Below are 15,995 nucleotides of genomic sequence, written 5' to 3' on the forward strand. Positions count from 1 at the left end.
TAGAGGTAAAAGAACTTATTTTTTTTAAAAAAAACATACCTTTGCAAGAATGTGCTTGTCTTTGATAATGTACTCATAAGTAGTCAGGAGGACATTGAATTTACCACTCCGCAGCTGGGGGACAAGGGAGCGACGCATGGCAGGGGTGCCCTGGATGGAAAGAGAGAGAGAGATATGTATTACCCAATGGAAGTAATGTGTGCATTTTGTCTCACTATTCATGGCTTAATGGAGCCCAGACACGTGAGTGCAGATTGCACCTCTATGCATTATCATACACACATCCATTATCCACAAAGAAAGTGCTTGGTGAAATCAGCACACATCTGGACACTTTTCAGACCCTTATAGGCAGGCTTCCCCTCTGCAAACTGAGGGAGGGGGAAGATGGATAAGGAAATTACAGCAACCTCGAGGTGGCAGAGAACCCCCGGCTCGGCTGAAAGGCTGCCTTTCTATGGGAGCGTGCGGCAGGCAGCCCCGGCGCCCGGGTAATTGCCGAAGTTTGCAGGAACAGCGGGTACGGTGGTGGCACGCGGAATGTGCGGTATTTGTCATTTGTATTACTCTCATCAGAAACCTCGCAATATGATAATTAACAATTTTCTTCTGCATTTCACTATCTGAAAGTAATTATGGTTTATTACAGTAATCTTCTTGGGATGATTAACTCACACTGTTTGGTACATGATGTACATGACAAAACTTTACAACCAAATACAGTTCACAGATGTGCATATGGAATGAAGAAAAAAAAAAAGAGGGTCTATTTTTTGCTTTTCCACATTTATATATAAATACAGCATTCCAAACCTTGTAAGAAATTTTCACCACAGAAGGAGCCCATTTGTCAAATTCATATGTCCAGTTAGACAGAGTCCTATAGAACAAAAAAGAAAACGTACAGAGAAAAAGACATTGGTATCAAAGTCGGTGGTTAAAAAGATGTTCTTATTCATGCTTAGGCCTCACCTTGAAAGGGGAGAGAGAATATAAAATATCTCAACTACGTATTTCTTTGAAAGGTGTGGAAATAAGAGATAGGTGGAAAATAAGCTGCCCCAAAGCATGACAAATGTGTTTGTCAGTTCCTAAGAAACTCATAAGAAAAAAATAAAATTAAAAAATGCATAAACATAGAGGGGGGAAAAAAAAACCCTTAATTTCAATATTGAAAACAGCAACTGCCAGAGTGATTTGGGGACTCTTTAAAAACTGGTGATGGGTATTAAAGAGGGCACGTACTGCATGGAGCACTGGGTGTTATACGCAAACAATGAATCCTGGAACACTACATCAAAAACTAATGATGTAATGTATGGTGATTAATATAACACAATAATAAAATAAAAAAACAGCTATATAAGTTCACAGAAAAGTTGAGTCAGGAAAAAGAAAATGACAAAAGCTCATGAAAATTTTAAATAAATCTGTCAAGAGGGAGCAGGGGGAGAGATATGGAATGCCTTTTCTTTTTTTTTAAATCCCTGAAAGCATCACCATAATATAGAAGTCAGAACATGAAAAACAAAGAACAAAATAGATCCTCGAAACGTAGATACAATACGAAGGATATCTAAATACTATGGATTCGGATAATACAGATTCAGCAGGTCTGCAAATAGTCTTCATTCGGACAGAATTTGCAAATGCGAAACCAGAATCCTTTTGGTTGGTTTGTTTTGCAAGGTCCAAGTCTGTGTTAGCACCGAGATCGGCAAAGGTCTCAGTGAACAGAACTGTGATCTAACACCTGAAGCCAGAGACACTATGCTCCCAGGAGGATGGTATTCCTCCTCTCAGGAGAGTCTGGAAAAGACCTACGAGGAACCGCCCGGGGTTCTGGGAATTGAGTGGAGAACAGGAAGACCTGTCCTTGTGGAGCAGCAGAATCGGGGACGTTAGACTGCCCATTCTGAAGGCAGTTTAATGCAAAATTCCCAGTTACGACTGTGATCTAGATTCTGCTTTAAAAGACACAGTCAAGGCAGAATTAAGAAGGCATACTTTTTGAATATATGTAACCTTTTGGAAATGGGACACGGGGAAAAAAAAAATCCAAGAAATCTTTAAAAAATAGATATCAAAACCTTTCTGCCCCGTGAGCCGCTTAAGGTGTGATGACAAATAAGACCCAGCTGTGCAGTGTGCGGGCTGTGTAGACGGCGGCGCGGTGCTAAGGGCTGATAAAATCACTCCGTCCCGTGTTTAAATGGCCATTCAAAAAGGCCGGGGGTGGGAAGCGAAAACCTAAGTCCAGATCAGATGCTCTTTGGTGATCCCACTACATGCGAAAATTCGGCCTTAAATGAAAAACAAGGACAAGCTACTAATAGGGCAATCTACAGCCTACAGAAAGATAAGCACGGAATAAATGACTTTACTTACGAAAGGGGAACAATGATGAGATAGGGGCCATTGAGTCTTTTGTGCTCCATCAGATAAGTGATGAGTGCAATGGTCTGTATGGTCTTCCCCAGCCCCATTTCATCCGCTAAGATCCCGTTCAAATTGTTATTATACAGGGAAACCATCCATTCCAGGCCCTGGAGCTGAAATGAAGAGTAATTGCTTCAATTATCCAAGATCTGCACAGGTAATTAATACTAATACAACTCAAGTGAGGCTGTGACTTCTTAACTCCTCGGTGCTATACGTTGGATTTCCCACAGTAGGAAAGTGGGGGACGCACCAACACAAAAAGAATTTAAAATATGAGCCTGTAATCATCCCTGCTGCTTGGCAGGTGCTAAGTGTTAATCAGATTTAGAAATGACGGGCTGTAGCATACTGGTGGGATTTTAAGCAGCTTTGCTGCTCATCCCTACTTAGCATTTCACAGTATATGACATTCCAGAGTTATTATAAATGAAGAAAACCCAAACTAAAATCCATTCCAACCACTCCAAGAACAAAAAGCCAATGTGAGGATTAGAGACAAACAAACCAGAAGGCAGGGTTGGCACACAGATCAGAGATCATTAGACACAGCCTTCTTGGCCATGAAGAGCCTCCCCTGGGGTGGGATCCCCTCCGCGAGAGGAAGCCGGCTGACCAGGGAGCCAGGGGCCCACTGCTGGGCCCGCAGGAGGACATTTCCTGGTGTAGCGAGAGCTCCCGGGGCCTCACATGGAAACTCTGCCATGGGGGTGCTCCCCAAGGGCAGCGCAGGGGAAGATGACTGCCTGGAAACATGTCCAACGTGTTTTTAAAGGATGAAAGCCCTGCACCAGAGACGCAGCTTTGTGGAGTTCCTGTGTTAAGTACAAGAAAGGCTGGGGTGAAAACACAAAATTGTTCCAGTTCTTTCTCCCAACCACCAATACCAATACCACCACCACTGCACAGATGTTGGGTTTAAATGGTAGGAGCAATTCAATATATTTCTTTATATTTTATATATATATATATATATATATATATATTTACATATTATATAATACACATAGCTATTTACACATATTATATATTAGGTATTGCATATAAGTGAATACACATAAATACACAAATATATAAATATGCATATCTGCTAAAGTCAATTTAGCTTGCTAATTAAGTCATGCTCCGGGAAATGTTAATTTTGTTTTATGTAAGAACCAAGTGAGTAATTCAATTATTTTCAATATTTATTAAATGATTGTTCTGTGCAAAGGACCATGCGAGGAAGTATAGCGGACAGATGCCTGGCCATTATGTAAGACGCATGCCTCCCTCCAGAAGCTTGCAGTCAAAGAGGAGACAAAAGGCATGCACATATCCACATGCGCCAAGAAGTGGTTGAAAGTACGTGGCATACATATAAATACGTATAATCTTATTTCATATTGTTCTGGCACGCATATTCAGTTGTGTTGAGTAGAGATTTTCTTAGGGAAAGCACTGCAATGGTCTGCAGAAATACTTTCATAGGCCACTTGGGGTACCTAGTACCATGCAAGACTCCAAATCATCCTAAAGAATTTTGCAGAAGGACAGCAACACTAAGCCATGAGAGAAACAGGAAGAGGGGAAGTGACCAGGAATCACAGTGGGGGGCAGGAGGGCCTGCAGCCCTGCAACAGGACCCCAAGACCACCAGACCTTTGGGAAAGTCAACTAAACGCCAGAAACATTTGGACAGTGGTGGTGGATTTTTATTTTTTTAAATGAAAACTGGCAAAGGGGCTGAATTTTGCATTTGTGTTAAACCCAGATAAAACAGAAGCATAAACTGGCAGCAGAGGAGACTAGAAATTCATGAAAATGGTGGGAAGTGATTCGGGTTTCCCTAGACCATGGAAGTGGAGGGTTTGGGTAGGGAACCAAATGTGTGCGGCTTTCCCCAGAAGCAGCAGGAAGACCCCCCGTTATGTCAGGGTTATGTAACTATTAATGATACACAAACCTGTCAAGCAGCAAGGTGGCAGAAAGCTTACTCGTGGACAGGGTGATCCAGGGGGCCCTGAGCCACAGTTGGAAGCGGTTTGTGAGAAACGGAAAGGATCTCATTGGTCCGATGCGGGCGGTCAGAGCCCAGGAAGGAGGAAGTTGGTGGAGGAAAAGCCCGGAAGGGGACCGACGCGGAGGCCTGCTCAGGAAGTCTACAGCAGCCCAGGAGAGGAAGAGGGGCATGAAGCTCACAGTTGGAAATGGGGGAGATAGGTTTGGAAAGGTGGTGAGGACAAGTGATGAGAAAGGCATTGGATCGCAGGAGGTAATCAACGTGGCATTAAAAGTGATTCACCCCCACATCATGGCAGCCAGCACAGTGACGGGGGTTAAGAGTTTAGGGGAGCCGAGCCCACAAAGTTGGAGAACTTTAAGCATATACTTCCTAAATTACAGAATGTTATAGGGGATATACGAACATAAAGTTGGGTGGTCAAAGAAATTTGGGAAAGAGGAAGTCATTTTATTTCACTATAGGATGCTGATACTCAGTCATCGATTGCACACTTGTTTTTGCAGAGTCGTGAATGTGCTCATGCACATCAGGGATTACCAGGAGGGGTCACTGCCAAGGTGCCCATATGTCTGGTTGGCTCAGGATCATCCTGGGTTATGCTCGGTATTAATAAGAAGGGCCCCTATTCATTCTCATAAGCATCCAAATCTGCAATAGTAAATTATAAGATAGTCCTACCTCTGGATGATAGTATTTCTTGTATTTATTTGACCACAAGCCTATTTTTCTTTTTAAGGGAGATCTTATGAAGCAAGTGTTCCAAGGAACACACTTTGGGAAATGCCAAAGTGGTAGGAGGTAGAAGATAGGAGCTGACCTTATTCCAACAGGTCAGATGAAACGTCTGTTCTGTTTACAGAGTACGTTTCACCAAAGGTCACCATTTTACTGTGTCTTAGAAAAAGCATACATGTAGTAGACAGCGGCTCCCAGAAGCTGAATCCTTGGTATTAAACTAGAGCCACCACTCAAGTTTTGGAAGAAATACTTCATTGACTACAAGATGAGGCAGAGATGTTCCCTCTCTACTCATAGGATGTAGCTGGGTTTTCCGCTGTGAAGAGATCCACAATAAAACCGTTGCAAATGTTAAGCCCGTATTTCTTAAAACACAACCCATCCTAAATTCACAAAAGAGAAAACGGGTATGCCCTAGTAAGGGTAAAATGGAAGCGTTCTGAAGTAAGCATTACGGAGAATCATCGTATTACAAGCAACGTGACCCCAAAGGCCTCACCATCATCAAACTCCTTAAGCAATCCTTGTACACATGTGCAAGACACATGCCAACCGAAGTGAGCTGAAGGACTGGGACTGGCCAAGAAGGCACAGCCCCCACCATTTACCTGATAATGCTTCAGGGTCCCGTTAATGAGGAGGGCCGACTGCTTCTCTACCCGCTCAGAGATGGCGTGGGCCACCGTGTAGTAGGACTGGGAGCCCCTGGCACTGTACTGCATACTGTACTCATCGTCCACGTCCTGCTTGGCTGTCCTGGGACAGAGAAAGCAGAGCATCATCCACAGATCCCTGGGCGAGCGAATGGAGAGCCTAACACAGCTACTGGAAGTATGGTTTACTGGTCACTGCCTGCATGTCTTCCAGTTAAAATACAGGATCGGTAACCCTCACAAAAAGTGAGCAAGCTAGACAGGAGCATCATCCCCGTTTTACGCACGTGGGGAACTTCAGGCTCACAGAGGTTAGTTCATGTGCCTGGGCCGCATAAAAGCAGTGGAGTCAGGACCTGCATGCAGGTCCGCCTGACCTCCAATGACTGATCCGAGCATGAACTGTCTCCCTGCAGATGACCTCGCGGCCAGGGAGGCCGTCGTAGGCTCTCCAGATGCAAAGATAAATCCCATCCCCAGAAGGCTGGGAGGGAGTTGGGGGAGGGAGCACCATGCCCACAGAGATGGGGTAGACACAGGCCAGCTTCCGCTTCCTATGCCTTGCTAACAAGCTGGTGTTCAACTCCACAGCCAGTGAGGAGCCACTGGGGGTTTCTAAACCTTTGGTGAAGGAGGAGCGGTGGACCAGAAAACAAAGTTTCCTAGTGTGGGGCCTGCAGCCCTCGAATCAAAGGAGAAAATACAGGCACCTGGGCGGCTCAGTCCGTTGAGCATCTGCCTTCAGCTCAGGTCATGATCCCAGGGTCCTGGGATGGAGCCCCACATCGGGTTCCCTGCTCAGCAGGGAGTCTGCTTCTCCCTCTCCCTCTGCTACTCCCCCCTGCTCGTGCGCTCTCTCTCAAATAAATAAATAAATAAAATCTTTAAAAAAAAAAAAGGAGAAAATATTACAATGCCTATTTCCACTTTTTAAAAAAAATTTCATTACTTTAAAATGTTCTATTTTACATATCATTTCCCCCAAGTTTTAATATTAGAGCTGCACAAGCAAAGAGCTGACATGGAGAATGGCCAGAGTGAAGAACAGAGCTGGCACTCGGACCCAGGGAGGAGGATGGGGTGCTGAGAGGTCCTGGGGTGCTGCGGAGACCACGTGGGGAGGGGGGGACACGGCATCTCTCACGGGCGTTCCTGGGTGGGTGCTGACGCATTGAGGGAGGAGGGGAAGACAGCAAAGCAGCCAGCTAGCGGGGCCAGCCCCCATCAGCTCAGTCTGGGGTGAAGCGCAAAGGCGGTGAGAAGCCGAGGAGTGACCTGAGCTGGAGGTGGGGGTTCAGGAGGAAGGAAGGAGCCGAGCACCCGAAGCACAGTGGTGACCTCTGATGGCAGCGTTTCAAGGGAAACATGGCCACGGAGTCGGTCGGCTTCCTTCCTCAGACAAAGTTTTCTGAAGGAAAATCTGTCAAGCACAATCCTCGTGACACACATTTTCACAAGGGAGAAAACAGCGATACGCACTCAATAATCTGCTTGGCGTCCTTTTCAGAAACCTCTTCGCTGTTTGGATCCAGAAGTATTTTCTCTTCCGTGTCCTGCCGACTGGACTCTTCTTCTTCATCCTGGGGTGGGGGTGGGGTGGGTGGGTAAAGACACAGGAAGGATTCCATTTCAACGAGGGATCTCTAGGATTGGCACTTTCTGAAGAGAGACTGAATGGTATTCAGTTTCCCAGAGTAAATACGACAAAGGGAGAAAGTAAATTTAACACCTCCCTAAACCAGGCCATACGCCATTCCATTTCTGTTTAAATCATAGAGCAAGAGAACAGAAGAAACCCTCTGAGGATCCATTAGAACTCTTGCTCCCAAGAATAAACAGGTAAAAGTCACCGCAGATGGGTATTTATCACTGGTTATCAAAGAGTCCTGCACATCATACCTGCTCTCACTTAGAAGCATTCTACAGTCTTCTCTCCAAAGCCAGACTTAGAGGCTTACTATTGCCCTTCTCATAAAAATGCTCTCCGATAATTTACTGGTGGGACTTGGGTGTCCTCCATGCAACCCAGGTAGTGGGGCTGGAGCTTGTAAACCCACTGCTTTGGGACTACTTCACATCACAAGGTCTCTCAGTCTTTAGATGAAAACTGTCAGTAACTTGGCAATGGATTCATGACCTCCTCCTCTCAACCGCATACTACGTTCTGCTGATCTGTTGGAAAGCTTTGCTATGTAGTCATTATGCCCACGACCAACCACTGGTGTTGAGAGCTAAACCCTTCCAGATTCTCCGGTGGAATTTCTTTAAAAGCAGGTTTTAAGAGAATAATGCTTTCCCATGACTCGTGAATGAAAACATGAACTGACATGATATTCAGGCTAACAATCAAACCTATGATAGCTGATCACTGAGAGGCTGGGGGTGAGGCGAGGAATCAGTCCAGCCCCTTCGTTTTCCAGGGGAGGAATGAGGCTCTGAGCAGGGACGTGACTTGCCATGAGTGGTAGACCCGAGACGGGGACTCGGGTTTGTAGACCCCAGGTCAGAGTTCATTCTATTCCCAGCTGCCCAGAGCTGTCTGGGGCTGTCTGTCCTGGGCTGACATCTGTGGGTTCAGCAGCCCCTCTGTCCCTCGTCCCTCCCTGGCTCTGTGACCCAATGACAAGATTCTTCCAATGGATCTTGTATGGACCCATTCATCGGTATGAACAAGAAACATTTTTAAAAGTGATTCTGGAAGCTTCAAAGATCTCAGAGCAAAAGTGGCCTGTAAAAAATAAATAGCATGCAACCCAAAGCAGCTACTTTTTACTGGTATGCTTAAACAAAAAAACCAAACTTTTATTATTCCTCCTCTTTGTAAAAGTTAACAAGTGTTCATAGTAGATTAATTTAGGGGGAAAAAAGGGGTCCGCAAAATAGAAGAAAATCACAATCATCTTAAAATCCTGGTGAGCTGTATGACCAGTGGGGCTGCTTCGCCCGGTCTCTGGCTTCTGTGCCAGGGTGCGCTTTGAACCAAGAGTCCTCCACACTGGTAAACAGAATTAATGACTACCCACTAACAATGCTCTCAGAAAGGAGATAAAATCTTCTTTTAATCCTTCTATTTGTAATTATAATGCATTTCGTAGTTGATCTAAAAAAAAACCTTTATTACTATTTCTTAAGTTCTGTTAAAAGTATCCAAGATTACCATTTTAGGTTCTAGATAAATTTATTGACCGTCCCTTCCAAGAGGCTGAGAAATGTGCTTCTCTTTGGGTAACGGGAATATCCAAGGAATTTAAACAAGAATCACATTTAAAGAGAAACCAAGAGGATCAATAACCTCATCAAACCAAGTCTGCGTTGCCCTTTCATCGAAGCTTCCAGACTTACAATTTCGAATAGACTCTAAGGCCTCAAGGACTCCGGAAACTTTTGGGTGGCTCAGCCTCAGCGTGAACCAGGTAAGGCAGGGCACTGCCTTCCCAAAGTAACCCATCTCCAGTTCTCCCCAGAAGACCTTTCCACCATCTCCAATACAACGCCTGCTTCTCTCTGCTTGGTTTCACATAGAGTCAGAATTCTCCAAGTCCCGCCACTGGCCAGGAGCCCCAGCGAGGTCACTGCACTGCTGGACACCATCATCGTCGCTCTGGTGCGTCCTCGGCTCCAGATGTCACCCCAAGGCCAGCACTGGAGGGCGCAGTGATAAACACAGGTGCTTCCCACATACACCCCACACACAGAGATGCCAACATACCTCCTCCTCGTAATCAGAATCGCTCTCTTCACTGTCAGATCGGGGGGCAACTTCGTAACTGCAGGAAAAGGAGTGGGAAGGAGAGGGGGCTTAATTTTTTTAAATTACAAGACAACATATACAAGCATGACCTACTTAGCACGTTCTATGTACAAATGACAAATGCAGGTAATGACTTCTACCATTTCGGCACAGGTCACGTTGTTGGAGCTCCAGGATTTTACGGGGACCACAGAAATCTAGGAAGCCACCGGACAACCAGAATTTCTGCTTTAATGCCATACCCGGGATTCATTTCCAACCAGGCGTCCAGCTGACTTGCTTTGGGTGCTTCTGGTCCAAAGAGGACCTTGCCAGTTTCTGTGTGAGTCACTTTGACGGGCAGGTCACTCATCTGACTGCTTTCATCTATGGGCTAGAAAGGAGAAACAAATACACATCACCGCTGGGTGTTAAGACCACCTCCCAATTCTGTGCTGGACGCTTCTCAGGCTTTGGGCTGCCCTGCATCTGAAACCTTTTTCTGTGATTGGAAAGTTTGCTACCTAGAAGTCCTGGCAGCAAGTGGGAGGTCACCTCCTACTAAAGAAACCCAAAGCACCAGCCTCCCTTGCAGTGAGAGTGCCAGCACAAGACCTCAGCTCCATCAGCTGCATGTACTCACCAAGGCTTGGAATTAAGAGCCCAAGGCTAGGGGAAGCTGGGAGCAACAGGCACGCTGGAGGGAGAAGAGAGCACAGGGACGGGCCGTGCCGAGCCCCTGCTGATGCTCCGTGTCAGCCACGGCCTCGCTGACCAGCTGTCCAGTGGAACACGGCCTGTTGCCTCAAGGCAGGCTCTCCAGGCTTCCTGGGGATCCAACGAACTACCCAATATCCTATGAATATATTCCCTTCCTACTTAAATGTGGCAGACTTGTCATTTTGTCCTTTGCAACTAAGAACCCTCAACCCCCAAATAATACCCCCCCATAACAACTATTGCAAAGTCGTGCTTTCTGAGAGAATGTGAAAAGAAAGAGGTATTGTGATTTGTGTCACCTCGTGAGGGGCCTGTTTGAGCTTCTGCAGAACCAAACGTCCTGCTATCTAGCTCGGCCACGGGTACCTGGGAGTGAGATAAAGCCAGAAGCTCTGCTCATCTGAAACCGGGTGAACGGACCAAGACTGAGCTGAAGTTCATTATTAGACTCTTCATGAAGAATGGCTTGCTCAGAAAATTAAAAATGAAATCGCAGAGGCCGTGTGTAACCTGCTTCAGAGAACAAATTGTTTCAAAAGGCCTAAAAAAAATGGAGTAATCCTATGCAAATGAATGCTACTGATTATGGGGTGACTACACCTGCGGGACAGACCCCCCCCGCCGCCCCAGGCAAGACGCTGGCTGGAAATGCTTGATTTGTGAGCAGGCCAAGTTATCCATCTCCTTAAAAGTAGTAAAATTCAATGTTTACACAATTCATTAATTCCAAAGAATTTTTTTTCAATTGTTCTTAATTGGAGTTAAATAAAAATGACAGGAAACACAGGATACTGTAGCTTATCTTCCATATCTTATAGGAAATGGCCAAAAAAAAAAAAGTTCTTTCTCCCTTCTCCTTCAACAAAACACTGTCAGAAAAAAAAAAAGAAAAACCAATATATTAGCAATTATCTACCAAAAAAACCTTTAAATAAAGAAAAGGCCTACTCCAGGCTGTCCCTTCTTTTTTCTTTGATGTATGCTAAAGCAACGGGTGCGGACACCATTACTTTGCATGCATGACATTTCTTCCCGGCTCGGGCGAAAGGTCATCTACACACCCACATGGTAAAGAAGGAAACCTACCAGTCACTATCACTTCCCTTGGAAAAGCCATATTCCATTATCTTGAACTATTACAACACAGCCTGTTTTATTGCTTATGTCATGCCTCGGAGAAAATCGGGAATTCCTGTAGCTAGAATGAGAACTTTGGCAAAGACCCTGAATGAGCCCGGCAAGTATAAGAACATTATTTCAAAACAAACTGAGCAAGATGTCCACTTCGCCAACTTCAGCAAACAGAATGCACATGTGTTAAGATTTAAAAAAAAAAAGGTGTATGTCACAAGCCCCAGATCAGCGGCTAATTTTCCCAAGAGATAATAAGAGGTAAGAGCACTGTCACAGTAACACGTTAAATCTCTCCCAGCGTGCTTGTTAATTACAGACCCATGTGAGGCATGCTTAGGTAAGGCTGGGGGCTTTTACAAATTAGAGTCGTTTCTAGGTGCTCCAATATATACTGTTCTTCCCCCAGAACGGCCCTCTGAGAGTGCCTGACACATTAGACACTCATCCCGATCCTTTCTTTCTTTGTGGGAGATTACAGTGGTGAAGCAACATGTATTGTTCAAGAAGTTTGTGCACGGAATAGTGGTTTCAACCTTTTGTGTCTGGATCCAGGCTGTTCACACTCACAGTATGCCTCACATGCACAGATTCTAGGAGGGTCCCCCAAGCAGGTTTATCAGAATCTGAGAGAGGAGAAGGCAGTTTGAAACAAACTCCTTCCCATCCCGCTCTGGGGCTATGCGTCCTCATGTGAATCCTTGGCAGAGAACTTCTAAGTTTTTGGAGAAAAAAAAAAATCCATTAAGTAGGTAATTGTATTCTCATGATTCAGGAGAATTTCAAAATCCTTGGAAATCACATTTAGGAACATACTGATGAATCTACACAGAGAAGCTCTCTCGTAAGCCTATACAAAAATGTCAAAAAAGAAGCTCACGAAGTATGTAAATTGTTTGTGTTGACGGAGTTTTATAATTTCAAATTAGTAATACACTAAGGAAACTGGGTCATATCTTATGCTTCCGTATCATTTACGGGGAAAATGCAATTATAGAATCACTTGAGATTTTTACACATTCTATGTATTCATAAACATATATGTGCACAGCAGACTCCGGAATGGTACACAAACTTAATATCAGTTGATTGGCAGTCTGGACGGAAGGAGATTACTTTCCAGTATATCCCTTTTCTACTCGGCTAATTTTCTACTATGCTAATGTATTACTATTTTTACTTAGAAATGAATAGCTGAGTAAAAATAAAGTTGGTATTCACAGAAAATGGTGCTGTAGGGCATGGCGGGGACTCACTGAGCAGAACAGGCAGGAATGGGCATAAAACTCCTCACCTCTCCATCTGGTCCCAGGGCAGACTCTCCTCCCTCGGCAATCTCTTCAGCCTTCTGCAAAGCAAGGTCAGATGTTCACACGTCAGTCAAGAAGACGGCTATAGGAAGGACGTTGTGGAAACTCAGGCATCATTACGCACCACTGTCATCTGACAGAGCTTAAGTACTGACGCCTTTTATTTCTATTTCTCTGCACCGTCTGAGAAAAAGTGTGTTTTTTTTTGTTGTTTTGTTTTTTTGTTGTTGTTGTTGTTTTTTAACTGGCAACTTGGAGGAAGTTCCTGAAAGCCAGGTGTGATTCAAGGCTGGCCCACGCCAAAGATTTGTGGATGACGTCTTCCGGGACCCAATGAGCTGAAGACACGAGAGCAGCGAGGCTGAGGCCAGTGCATGCGAGATGTCCTTCTCGTGTTTGGCACCAGGAAGACAAACCCTGACATAACCAGCTCAACTTTCTTATTCCCCTTAGCAAGGTTTCTAAAAATGTCCAACACCAGTAAACTTGGAACCGCTCTTGAGTCATAAAACTACAGAATCATATAACATTCTGTGAATTCTCTGGATGTTTTCCATTCTACCTTTTCATACTATATAGTATTTCCGCGGTGGGTAATATGAGGAAATTTGATGCGGATACTGTGATCTCGTGAAAAACTCTGTCATCGGCCATTTCTTAAATATTTCAATATCTTAGTCCATTAACCTCTATGTGCCTCAAAGACAGCCTAAATGAAAAGCTAAGATTATGTCACGTTTTGTACATACCCGAGAGAGTCTCATCTGCACTAAACACAAAAGAGCCTCAAATTTCTTACATTTATGACAACCTTTCCGACAAGTGAAATCTTTACCATCACCTTTACAGAATCCTTATTTTAAAGTTATTGCTGGAAAGCCACACTACTTCTGCGTGAAGGAAAAACAAAACAAAACACAACTTTAGTCATTTCCTTTATCAAGCCATTTAAGAAAATGAGCTTTCCTCCTATGGGCTCTTTAGTTAATTAAAAATATATATAATGATACAGAATCAATATTAACTCTACTTTGTTTACTTAAGGCATTGATTATATAATACATTTTTGCTTTCCATGAAAATGACTCAACTGTCTCCTGACAAAACAGCTTTTATAGAAACTGTTCAAAATCCAACCTTTTGTCTATGCTGAAGAAAAGCAGTTCCCATAAATGTTTGAAATTTTTGAAGTTGTTTTCAAAATTTTCTTACAAGAAATACATGTATGTATGTATGTATGTATGTATGCAAAAGCATGAGGCATGAAAAAAATGTAGCATTTCTACCAAAGAGTAGGGAATAAAACACTCCCTTTGGTTAGGATTTCCCAAGAATTTAATTTTCTATCTATGCCACCCGAAAATGAAACGTTTACAAGCTCAAAAGGAATGATCAGCACTGAAAAGAGCTAGGCCCTGTGTCTAGGCTACGAATCCAGAGAACAATGGCAGAAAAGCTCGGAAAAAAAACCACCCCTTTGACCTGCCCCTAACAGTTCCGTTTTTGGAATTCTCAGGCACTGTACTCAGGCGACTGTTTTAATTAATGGGAGAAAGTCAATTAATCCCACCATTCTTTCCATACAAATCAGAAATAAGCTACAAAATTTGGCCAACAAAGAAAATCAAATGAGACAATGGATAAGCCAATTTCCAATATCTAGCTAGTGGAACTGGATCGCCGTCTCAATGAATAGTACATTAAAGAGCTTGCAGGACCATAAATAATAGATTCAAAACCATTCTAAAGAGTAGTCTTCTATGAATATGCTATTGACTCGCTAGAGTGGTATCTAAAAACTGCCCCACCATCAGGCCCTTCCTTTACTTAAAATCCTCTAAACTCATTTTAAACATTCCACTCGGCATCAAACTCGAGAAGCAATGTAACATGAGACTTAAGAAACTTGGTGCTGGGACTAGACCACCAGTGTTTGAATCCCAGCTCTGCCGCCCAGTACGAGAGATCTTAGCTGTGAGATTTTGAGCAAATCTCCGTGTCTTGGTTCCCTCTTCCGTAAAAAAGAGGGACAGTAACAGTCCCTCCCTTGAAGGGCGGAGGCAGAACGGGACCACTATTTCAGGACGCATGATCCAAGGCTCCATGGAATATATATGGCCAGCGTCCATCTCCACCATGTAAAAGATTCAGTGATCGAGGACAACTCTGAGAGACTGGCTATAGCACTGCCCGATGTCAGGGACTTCTGTTTCTGTCATTCGTGTGTTCTCACACCTACCAGGAGTCCTAGCGCATGAAAGGTACTAGGTAAATATTGGGTGAATGAAGGGAGGAAGGAAAGCATCCGGAACAAGGCTTTCCACTTAGCACACACTCAGGGAGTCATCATTATTGTAATTAGAGGCCAGTCTATTTGCAAGCCATAAAACAGTTAAGAACACACTCACAATTCCTCACCGAACGGGCGCTCCATGAGAGGTCTCTTGCGCCCCCGAACTTACAACCGATCCTGCTGTTGTGACATGAGGTGGAAGCCAGGTGGCAGCCTTCTCTATGACAAGAGACAACACGTTCTCCCATCATGCCTTGGATTCTTCCAGTTTGGTGACAATCTCTGGTTCTCACATCATACGGGTGGGGTGCTTTAACCTCGCTGCCCAACCCTCTCCCCAGAAAACAAAACAAAACAAAACAAAACAAAACCAAAAAAAACCGCTTCCCTTTTCTTTGTTCAAGATGAACTCCAAACAAATTGCGATTGGTGCTACCATGTCTCCCCACCGACTGGGGAACCTTCACATACAGTTATCTCCATCATGCGATCACAAACACATCCTACGTGACCAGCGGATGCCTGAGCTTAATTTTTTTTCCATTGATTATAAACAAAACAAAACGATCCGCTGCCGTTCACCCATTAATCAGGACTAAAGGAACTCTGTCCTGGCTTCTTCCTACCTACAAAGAGTTGGGAACTGATTATGCTGCTGGAGGGAGGGGGGAGGGTAATTCTCCTAGTGATGGAGGGCATATGGAACACATCACTCATAACTAAAAACAAGGTGGCTTCCCAACTTGCAAGGCCAATGGCAATTTAGAAATTCCATTTGGGAAGGTTCACCAAGCTGTGTGCACTGCTACCTGTCTTCCTGGCAGAAGCTACAGAAAATAATCAACAGGGGTGAGGAGGTAAAGGAACCCCAAGACGGGAAAATCCCATGAAGCCAAACCCAAGAACGTGAACTCCAGCAGGGCGCTTCACTCAGATTGCCGTAACGGGGGCCACAAACAGCCCCAATCTGTGAAGA

The 15,995-nt window shown here is 44.4% G+C and overlaps 1 protein-coding gene across 7 annotated transcripts in view; it reads right to left on the reverse strand.

Annotated features, from left to right (window-relative positions):
- The window catches only part of SMARCA2 (SWI/SNF related BAF chromatin remodeling complex subunit ATPase 2), a 178,174-nt gene that overhangs the window by 112,272 nt on the left and 49,907 nt on the right, over positions 1 to 15,995 (reverse strand). For all 7 annotated transcript variants that reach the window (XM_078061322.1, XM_036076061.2, XM_078061321.1 and 4 more), the window contains exons 10-17: positions 12,711 to 12,764; positions 9,829 to 9,959; positions 9,545 to 9,602; positions 7,315 to 7,415; positions 5,791 to 5,938; positions 2,389 to 2,552; positions 814 to 880; positions 40 to 150 (exon numbers count right to left, since the gene is read on the reverse strand). In XM_078061322.1, coding sequence (XP_077917448.1) covers positions 40 to 150; positions 814 to 880; positions 2,389 to 2,552; positions 5,791 to 5,938; positions 7,315 to 7,415; positions 9,545 to 9,602; positions 9,829 to 9,959; positions 12,711 to 12,764 — 834 coding nt within the window. The remainder of the gene's footprint in view (positions 1 to 39; positions 151 to 813; positions 881 to 2,388; positions 2,553 to 5,790; positions 5,939 to 7,314; positions 7,416 to 9,544; positions 9,603 to 9,828; positions 9,960 to 12,710; positions 12,765 to 15,995) is intronic.

Source organism: Halichoerus grypus, chromosome 14, assembly GCF_964656455.1.
Source record: "Halichoerus grypus chromosome 14, mHalGry1.hap1.1, whole genome shotgun sequence".
In the NCBI taxonomy this organism is placed as follows: domain Eukaryota; kingdom Metazoa; phylum Chordata; class Mammalia; order Carnivora; family Phocidae; genus Halichoerus; species Halichoerus grypus.